Source organism: Diadema antillarum, unplaced genomic scaffold, assembly GCF_040938485.1.
Source record: "Diadema antillarum isolate AM-2024a unplaced genomic scaffold, OU_Dant_1.0 scf00000032, whole genome shotgun sequence".
Lineage (NCBI taxonomy): Eukaryota > Metazoa > Echinodermata > Echinoidea > Diadematoida > Diadematidae > Diadema > Diadema antillarum.
This window is the reverse complement of record NW_027270921.1, coordinates 2,530,195-2,541,074: the sequence shown is the minus strand read 5'-3', so window position 1 is coordinate 2,541,074 and position 10,880 is coordinate 2,530,195. Positions and strand designations below refer to the sequence as shown.

The window sequence follows — 10,880 nt, the reverse complement described above, 5'->3', positions numbered from 1 at the left end:
TCACCTAAGGGGTGTGTATCGCTGCGTTGCCGTGGCGGAGGCGGCCGTGAACCTCCCCTGAGTCTCCTCCAGCATCTCGATGTCATCAAACTGCTGCAGGTGGAACTTCATCACCTGGTGCTGGGTCATCCGCTGCAGGGCGAGGTATCCGGCCAGCACGTCGAAGGCCAGGAAGAGGAGGAAGACCATGTGGACGGCGCGCTCGATGGGGAACGGCATGGAGTGCGAGTCCACAGTGAGGAAAAGGAGGAGGGGAAACTGGAGGACGAGAGTCAGAAGCCAAAATCCTGCCAGTTCAGGTACCTGTTGGTACAAATCACATGGCACAAACATTGCTGTCATCACAGTATGCATCAACTACATACAAAGTATGCCGTGTTCAAAGAGCTTTTATGAGTGTGTGCTAGAGTGCAGAGTATGCATACAATTTGTATATATGCCCTGTACTATTATTTTGTGAGCGCACGGGGAGCATGGGGCAGACGTGAGGCTGTAGGCTCACCCCTCATGCTAACATGCTAGCATAAGGGCAACCGAGGAGCAGCCAAATCAAGAAGTGCATACTTGCACGAAAGTTCAAAAGTTCAAATATGCACTGTACATGAAAAAAAAGAAATTTTACTTAAGCGTGCAAAGTCCGCCATTACTAAGTGGGTAATGGCAGCCCCCATGAAACCTCAGACACCATTGTAGAGTTCGCCCTCTAGTGGTGGAGAGGAAAAAAATCTCTTTGGCTGTATGGACAGTACATGTACAAATGTACATGTATGTAAGTGCATTAATGTTTGAAGGTAGGAAGCACACAACACAGACATGCACACACAGTTACAATAAAAAATTACTACAGCTTGTACTTATTTTCATTTTGTCAAGAATATACTTAATCAAACTGATTGAAATTAATTCCTGTACATAGTTTCTTATACTGCCTGCAAATAGTGCAAGTTAATAAATTGCCATCACGAAAGGCCCATTGCCCTTGATGTTCATCAGGTTGTTTCCGAAGATCTGATCAGTATTTGTTTTCTTCTTCAGCTTTTTTATACAATCACTTGCTAAAATCATTCCAAATACATCTTTGCCAATTTCATGAAAAACTCTTGTCATCTATCTTGATATTTGAAAGATTCAGTAATTTCATTGATCTGTTTGGCATTTTCCTGATTCCTGATTCTTGATGCTGGTGACAAACACCTAAACAACTTTCTTTTGACAAGCTAACTGTCTAACTTTAAACAGAATACCTACAGCGTCCTTGCTGAGTGAAAACTACATTATTTGATCTTCCCTTCAAGAATCATTCTTCAGGAATTCCATTTATGTTATTGTAAAAATAAATGCAGCCCAATATCAACTATAATCATAGACTTACAAAGCAAAACAAAATGCCATATTCAAGTTCAATTGAGTAAATTCAAATACAAAATGAAGCAGTTTAATTTAAATCAGATCTAAGAGAACAAAGTCAAATGGAATATCAAAAGTTTACATGTTTTCACAAATCATTAAAGGCATAAATTACCATTTGCAGATAAAAATAAAACCCAGCATTAGTGCTTTAAAATAGTTCTAAAATGTGAGTCAGGGATAGAAACAACCACTGTAAAAATTTGAATCCGTATAATTGATGTTCAACAATAGTTATAATAAGAATGTTTCAAGACTAGATCGTCTACAGTTACGGTTCATTGAAAACAAACGTTGATATTTCCTTACATTTTAGGTTTTATTGCCAAAATTTTATATGGCAGGATGTTTTGTGACACAACAGACTTATACATACGATGCATCAAATATGACATCTTGAACATTTTTGAAATCACTGTTCCCAAAGGTAAACAGGACCTTTAATATTTCAAATTAATCACAATTCAATACTTTAAGTGCTTCACTAGGCTCTGAGACTTCACTTCTTTTTTATCAAATCAATGAAAAATGAAACACCTGTTTTTTTTTAATCTAGCCTAAATGTCATTGTGACAGCCAAGAAATCATGACCTTTAAAGGGAGAGGGCTGCAGTTGATCAAAGTTATAAGGTACTGCAAAGAAGCAGGACTTATATGATATTATTGGAGTAAACCAATGGTAAATTTGTCTGCCATTGACCTCACTGCCTCCTGTAATTTGCATAATGTGGCTACAACTGACAGGTGCAACTATTACCATAATAATTTTATTACTCCACATCTGATTTGAATTAAACTACCAACTCCTTTGGGTTGTTTTTACTCCATGTAAGAAAGTTGACTAGAATATAGTGACACAGTGCTTTCCAGTAACAGGAAGTATTCCAATGTACAGTGCACATGTACAGATGTATCTGCTTTATTGCTGTACTCTCTTTTACTAGTACAGATATCCAAACAGCAGGAAAAAATGGCAGTTATCAGCCTCATGGTATAATCACATAATCTCCTCAATTTCACAGATAGTTGCTCTTAAATATCAATTCTCATATATACACAACCCTTCACTTTGTAGCTGAACAGATTCAAGAAGTTGTTACCATACAGCTGTATAAGTACTGAAGAACAAGTATTCATGTACTCATGTTTTTTGTTGTGTGCTGGTTGTTCAACACACACAAAGAATAAGAATTCACATCGCTTTTTGCTCCCAGCACTTTCTGCCAACAATTTACAATGTGCAAGATGCTGAGTCAAGTTTTAAAACACTGTGAAGCACTCACTCGTTCTTGGAGGTTGCCAAGGTAACCAAGATATAGTCTGATGACCTCAACTCCTGTTAGAACCACATACATAGTGATGGTAACAAACTGGTATATCTGGTTCAGGTGGGAGAACTGGAAACAAAGGAAGAGAATCAAAGGGTTAAAACAAATGTCTATTTGTTGTTGTTGTTGTTGTACTTTATTGGTGTACAATGCTAAAGTAGTTATCATCTTTGAGCTGTTATTTCTAGTTAATGAAGCATGGACCAAGCTGTTTGGAGCAAAATGCTACAAACTAAACCTAACATACAAATGTATCTGTAATGATTTCTTTTTTGTTGTTGTTTTAATCAGACAATGAAGACTAAATAGTACAGTTTTGACTGTCAATAAATCAAAAATCAAAAGGTTACAACAACGGTGTTTGTGCATTCATATGAAGTATTCACTCTTCTGCCTCAAAAGGATATTTAAGAGTCACACGCAATTACTGTTTTTTGAGCAGAGAATTGAAGAAAGATATTTCCTAGAAATTACATGAACATAAAATGGGAAAGACAAACAATTCATTGATAAGAATATACATGGGCCTACATTGTAGGTACACTTGTAGCCCAAGCAATGTTGCAGCGACATGGAAATAACTACTAAAAGCAGACACAATCATATTATCACTTCCTTATTTTGACTAGTCATACATCTGAACTCACTGCCACACCCGTCTCACAGCAGCAGAATGGAGTGCAAGCAATTACCTTTAGCTGTAGCATGACCATGCACGTAACCACCCAGATTGGAAAGAACATGACATTGAAGTACAGAGAAACTTGGAGAGGGAGGCTGGACACCATCTCATTACCTTGATAAATGGAAAATAAGCAAACAGTAGATAAGTGCACTTTTAACAATCCTGGAGAAATTCAAGCATAGAAGATTAAAAATCAAAATTGGGTCAAAACTTCTATCATTTTCTTTGTTATGGTACACTATACAATAAAAATGACACCATTGCATTTTTGGACACCCAAAGTGTGACCATCTAAAGTGCACATGCACACGAAGAAATCAGTTTTTGTGAATTTACAACAGTACAATATGTACACATGTCTATTCAGATTCCATTCCCTTCAAATACATGTACAATGTTGTATTAACCATGTATTATGCTGCTAATACAAGAGTGCTTCAAGTAATGTACATCAGATGAGCATAACATGTTACGTGTTACCGTACTATTGGTGTACAACCCATGCTTGAATGTTACCCCATGATTGTTGTCGGATCTTCAAGTTATTTCATTACTTTCTGGAAATCCATCCATTTGGCATTCATACTGTCAATATCATCATTTTTAACAGTTTATGGGCAAATCCAACATAAGGTCCCCTCAGAAGGCAAAATTTCATCTTTGCTCACTACCGGTACTGAAATGTATGGTATCATTTGAAGCTTATGAGTTGAAGTTTCAAATTCCATGAGTGAGAAAAATTATAAAATGTAAATTTAAGCAAATTTTGAGGGCTTCATTTGCATGAGATATTGAGAGTGAAATACAGCGTTTCGTACGAGACATTTATAAAAATTCATTTTACGTGTATTCAAAAGAAAGCAAATAATATTTGATTGATACATGGACATAAGAAGTTCATCAAACAATTTGACTTGGTATGAAAATTTAGGGATTATGTAATTAATAATTATGCAAATTAGGTTGTGTCCTATCATGAGATGTCCAATACCTAACAAATTGGGGACATTTTTATTCATTTTTTTTTTATTACTTAGGTTATTGGTCCAATGGAGTGCTATTTTTGGAAGTTCTAATTTATTGCTTAAAGAAGTTAGATACCATAGAAAGAGAGAAAATAAAAAACATATTTTTCATCAGGCAATTAAATAATGCTACATACTCTGTATACATTTTTACATCTAGGATGAATGCATTACGTATGGGACATCCCCATATAATAAATTGAATGTGACTGTATGTAGCTACACACACTTGTAGCTAGGAAGGTCTCCCAGTACACAAATGGTTGATGAGCCTGCAGACATCCCAACTTTGTACCTGTATTAGTAGCCACTTTGAGTCATAGACACTTGAAACAATGGTTTGCTGGTACCGTCACTTGACAGTTCAATCACTAAGGGGGGGGGGGGGGGGTGATGAAATACATTGTACACAATGTAAATTAGAATTAAAGGGATGGTATAAATTAGTTTTAGTAGGAATGGGGGTTCAGGTTCTAACTTTTTTAAAACATTTTACAACATGATGAAAAACTACTTATCACATGCCTATGCAGGGATCTCGCCAGCGTATATCACCCTTGTCGGCCCCGACAAGCGTGCGGTTTGAAGAAGCAATTGCCGACAAGGGTAAAACTTGCCGACAAGGGTAACACCACGCGTGAACGTGCCGACAAGGGTAACTTGCTTGACGAGCTAAGTTCGGACCAATTTCTCGCCTTTTTCAGTCTTTATTATCTGGCTAGAAAAGAAGCTACATTTTGTAGTAATGTTGAAAGCAGCAGCAGTTTACATACTTATACAAGCGCAAAAATTTACCCACGCAGTCACCGCACCGATCACAACAACGCGGCTCAACAGAGTGACGTACAGTTGTACTAGCTGATACCAGGGAGGTCTCACCTCCCTGCTGATACACACCACACACACTTGCTCACTCACATGCGCTCTGATTTGGGATCCACACACACATGCACAAGCACCCAGCCGGCCACTTACAGCTGCCTGCGTGTACAACGGTACAGTGTATTGTGAGAGGGAGAGAGAGGACGGAAAGAGAGGGTCGGAGGCCGAAGGAGGCTGAGGAAGGCTGACACGTGCTCGCTTGTTGTCATGCTTGTTGTCGGGTTACGCAAAAACAAACGATATGAAATGCATGCCCCCCTCCGCCAAAGGTTGTATTCTTTTTTTTTTTTGCTGCTTTGGTTTGTTTGTTAGTTTGTCTGCCTGTCTGTCTCTCTATTCGCAAAATAAGTCAAAATTTAGGAACAGATTAGGATGAAATTTTCAGGAACAGTTGGTTGGTAAAATGGCGCAAGGAACATCAGATTAAATTTTGATAGTGAGCAGGATTTATAATACCACCGAAATTCACCGCCAGGATCCAGGATCTTTAGACTTTGTTTCGTATATTTGAAAGGATTCGTATCAATTCTTTAGGAAGCTGGCCATCGGCAATGACGCAAAATTAGATGCGTTCAAAGTATTGCCGCAGAGAGAAAATTAACTCCATTTTTCGTTAAAAAAAGAAAAGAAAAAATAACATGCAATGGAGTAAGCAAATGCAAATTGTTATTTAGGTTTTGGTAGTTTCAGTGGGTTATTTTTTTTTAATCTAAAAAGCCATGCGTTCCATTTTAGCCTTTTCAATTTCTATGGACTCGTAAACATCATTCGTGAATATTCCATTTTCCTTCTCCGGGCCGAAATTTATAGTAATTCTGTCATGATGGTCTTTCAAGTTCAACGTATACGTAATGCTCCACGTGCTTCTGGCTTGGTTTGTTAAAAGGTGGGTTAGGGGGCCTTCACGGGCAGAAAATAAATGATGATCATTCATCAATGTTCCCAGTTGGTTTACATGCTATGTACACGCTGTTTACGACCACTGAAGCAAGGTGGCAGTACGCGTGACATTCTTTATCTGACACCTGGCTTTCGTGGAAATTTCATGGAAATTTCCACAAGCCATGATATCAAGTTTCCCCACTGCTTGAGGTCGTGCTTTTTTTTAATTCTTCATTACGAACATAAATTTGTTCAACTGGAAAAGTGTAGATAATTTGCTTTGAGGACGTGTTTCTTTCTTCTTCTTTTTTTCATTGCAGCATCGGTAACATTTTGTTTTGTTCATCGTCCCTGCATGGCAGTGGTTCATGGGAGGGAGAACGATAGGAATGACTGGGGAGAAAATAAACTGAAAGAAGGAAGCATCTTTTGAGCGAGCTGTCTTTGTTTTTCTCTACACCAGCATCAGTTATCGCCACCAAGATTCGTTTTTTTTTTGTTACTCCGACAGATTAATGATAAAATGATGCTAGATTCTTTATTCTGAAGGTTCGTTAATCCAAAAATGATTAAGAAAAAATGTCCGTTCATTTCACGACGAAATCAGTTTTGTTATTTCGGACGTTCTGCCAGTGAAATTTCGGAACAAAACAACGGCACAAAACAGCATGTTTTCATACTCTAAGGGTCTATTATTCCAACAGAAGTAGTAATGATGAACTAATAAATTGTAGATTCTTTATTCTGAAGGTTCGTTAACCGAAAATTGAATAAAGAAAAATGTCCGTAAATTTCAAAACGAAATCAGTGCGTCATTTCGACGTTTTGCCAGTGAAATTTGGAATAAAACTGCCCAAAAAAACAGTTGCACTTTTCTTACTCTTAGGGTTCGTAACTCCGACAGATTAATGAAAAAATAATGCTATATTTTATTCTGAAGGTTCTTTAATCCAAAAATGATTTTTAAAAATGTCCGTTCATTTCACAACGAAATCAGTTTTGTTATTTCGAACGTTTCCGTCAGTGAAATTTCAGAATAAAACGACGGCCCCAAAACGGTTATAGTTTTCTTTTACTCTGAAGGTTCGTTACTGCGAAAGAATAACGATAGAATACACATGTACTTTAGATTCTTAATTCTGAACGATCGTTAATCGGAAAACGATAGAGAAGAAATGAAAACGGTTACAGTTTTCTTACCCTCAGGGTTCGTTACTCCGAAAGAATAACGGCAAAATAATACTCTACATTCTTAATTTTGAATGATCGTTCATAGAAAAATTATAAAGGAGAAAATATTCGTTTATATCCAAACAAAATCAGTTTTGTTATTTCGAATGTTCTGCCAGTACAATTTCGGAATACAACAACGGCCCCAAAAGGGTGTTTTCTTATTCTGAAGGTTTGTTATTCTGAAGCAATAACGATGATAGATGATAGATTCCTTTCTGAAAGTTTGTTGATCGGAAAACAATAAAGAAAAAATGCTTGTTAATCTTCGAACGAAATCAGTTTTATTTTGAACATTCATCTGTAGTACCGACCTTTGGTGTTGTTGTTGTTTTCGATTACAAACCTTCGAAGTACTCAGTAATGAATCGTTTCATTTTATGATTAAACAAACCTTCGGAATAATGACCATCATTACATTTTTGTATGATATCTCATTGGTGTCACGGCCAAACTACCGCAGTATACCCAGAAAGGAAAGCGCAACGATGTCCCGAAAGTTCTCAATCGCTTCTCGCGCATCTGCATGCAATAGGCCTACAACTGTACCACGTGGTCGAGCAGACGGCGAGAGAGCAACACGGCGCGCGTTGTTGTGATGCAGAGGCGGCTAATTATTGCAACAGTGAAACAGGAAAGGCCTAAAAGAAATCGGAACCTCCACCATCGGCACATACTTCTCTTTCATTTATTATTTAGGAACTGCCGCCAACAAAAGGTATGGGGTTTCTGCATTGTTTCTGTGAGAACATGCCCCTCACAACGTTCATTACATCTCCGTGAAAATGTCGCATTTTAATAGTGGCATTTTAGCGGCGATTTATCTGTGTTGTATTGAGCATTACCGAAGGCTTCCGCACTTCGCGAGGGAGGGGGAACCCCCCTCCCATACCCACCCCCAGAACAGCGTGCATAAATGCCGACAAGCGTGAAGAAATTCCTGGCGAGAACCCTGCTATGCTTAAAATGTGAAATATCAAGGTGCGTACAGTTCTAAAAGGAATTCAAAGATAGTTTGATGAAAATCCATTTTTGAATGGCACTTCTGTTTGGGTTCGAATTGGCTATCATACTGTAAAATGATGAATGTTCATGTGCATTTGAATTTCGTGAATTTTGCGAGAGCCACAGGATTCACGAAATTAAAATGCACACGAAAGTTCTTGTACAAAACTTCTTGTCTACACTACACTTCACTAGACATGCATTGAATGTTACTGTTAATAGGGGCAACTCACAAAATTTCATGCCGCAAAAAAGGCCGTTGGTTCCAGTTCGTGAAAATTTCACACCACGAAAATATCGTGTTTACAGTAAATGAGCCCTGGCCCCCCTGGTCACTGGTGTGGTCAGGTGGGGCCTGGCCCTGTGTAAAATTATACAAATTCAATTTCAGACTCGGACTCTGCATCTGCTCCGACATCTGAGGCCTGTTTATTGCTTTTTGTGTGTCTGTAACTTTATATAAAATCTACTAATACTCTACGCCTCACTTATCGTGCTTACGGGAAAAGTGACAAGGGTTAATTTGGGCCATTACATTGGGAATTAATCCCATTAACGTTAGATGTTCTATATTGTGTGAGGCAGGCACTACTGTAAGGGAAGTTAGCCAACATCAAAGTCAACGAGTGGAACCACACAACCAAACAGTGTCATCGCAACCTTCCACTTTTGATAGAATTTCCTGACCGTCTTGCACAGGCTATCCACTTACCTGGCTTTAACACATGGTGTTGTCGTCTTTCGGTATTCCGAGTAGGAAACACCACCTCAGTAAACGAGGTAAGTTTCTGTCTCATGTAATTTGCCGCCATGGCTTTCGTTCGATTTCAAAATCCTCACTCAGGTTTAGGTTTGTTGTTGTTGTTATTTTGGTTCGCAGGTGAAGCAACTTGCTAGTCTTACTTCCAGTCACTTTACACCACCAGCCACCTCGACATACGCAGGCTCCAGCCAGATCGCAGCTGGATATTGATAAACTTCCCAGGTCGAAAAACCAGTTGAAACCAGTAGAAACCAGTAAGCATTTTTAACTGGTCTTTACTGGTTTTAACTGGTCTTAACTGGTTTCAACTGGTACCAGTTGAAACAGAAGGTAACTCCAAATTTCCAGTAACAAAATAAGCAATTCTAACTGAAACCAGTTGATACCAGTTGAAGATGTACTGGTACCAGTTGATACCAGTTTAATCATACTGGTACCAGTTTATACCAGTTGAAGTTGCACTGCTTACAAGTTGAAACCAGTACAAGTCTACTGGTACCAGTTGTAGTCTTACTGGTACCAGTTTATACCAGTTGAAGTTGCACTGCTTACCAGTTGAAACCAGTACAAGTCTACTGGTACCAGCTGAAGTCTTACTGGTACCAGTTTATACCAGTTGAAGCTGCACTGCTTACCAGTTGAAACCAGTACAAGTCTACTGGTACCAGTTTATGCCAATTGAAGTTGCACTGCTTACCAGTTGAAACCAGTACAAGTCTACTGGTACCAGTTGAAATCTTACTGGTACCAGTTTATACCAGTTGAAGTTGCACTGCTTACCAGTTGAAACCAGTACAAGTCTACTGGTGCCAGCTGAAGTCTTACTGGTACCAGTTTATATACCAGTTGAAGTTGCACTGTTTACCAGTTGAAACCAGCACAAGTCTACTGGTACCAGTTGAAGTCTTAATGGTACCAGTTTTATACCAGTTGAAGTTGCACTGCTTACCAGTTGAAACCAGGACAAGTCTACTGGTACCAGTTTATATACCAGTTCATATCTCATTGTATACCAGTTTTCAATTAGTTCACCTATTGAAACTGAATTAAAAGGTTAACAAAACTTAGTTAAAACATTACATTAAAAAGTAAACAAAACACAATTAAACAAAACATTTGATGTGATTGAACTTGGACTCTTAATGACTTCAACTAAATGAAACTGGAACCAATTAAGATCAGTTGACACTTCAACTGACAGACTATATTTTGACCAGTTTGTGTGTGTGATTGTGTGTGTGTGTGTGTGCGTGTGTGCGCACGTGTGTGTGTTTCGGTGTGTGTGCAAATTAGTTTACACAATTTGATACCCGAACAGACTGGACTTGCTTATAACTTCATTCCATATTAACACCCACTAAATCATTGAAATTCTAATACCAGTTGATACCAGTTGGTTTCTATTGGTTTTTACTGGTTCTTTTGCTCGTGAATATTCATAAGCTATTCAAATTATCTTCGTGAAAATGAGAAAATATTGTTAGATTTATCTTTTTTTTATGATTTGAATAAACATAGAAATGTCTGAAATGCATTAGAAATTTATCTAATGTTATTGCCGTGATATTCACAATTTCAACTTGTATCTCTGATGAGGTATTTTCATATTTTTATAATAAAAGTTTAATCTACTTGGTAACCATGTCTTAAATCATTACAGCAATATAGCCCTA

The 10,880-nt window shown here is 38.0% G+C and overlaps 1 protein-coding gene across 1 annotated transcript; it reads right to left on the bottom strand.

The window, feature by feature from the left end:
* On the bottom strand, positions 1-9,283 carry LOC139741995 (transmembrane protein 17-like). The gene is made up of 4 exons (XM_071652562.1): positions 9,157-9,283; positions 3,428-3,531; positions 2,691-2,804; positions 1-303 (listed from the first exon to the last, which is right to left on the bottom strand). Exons 1-4 carry the CDS (start codon positions 9,254-9,256, stop codon positions 1-3), a joined length of 621 nt encoding a protein of 206 aa, XP_071508663.1. The 5' UTR covers positions 9,257-9,283.
* Between the last annotated feature and the right edge of the window lie 1,597 nt (positions 9,284-10,880).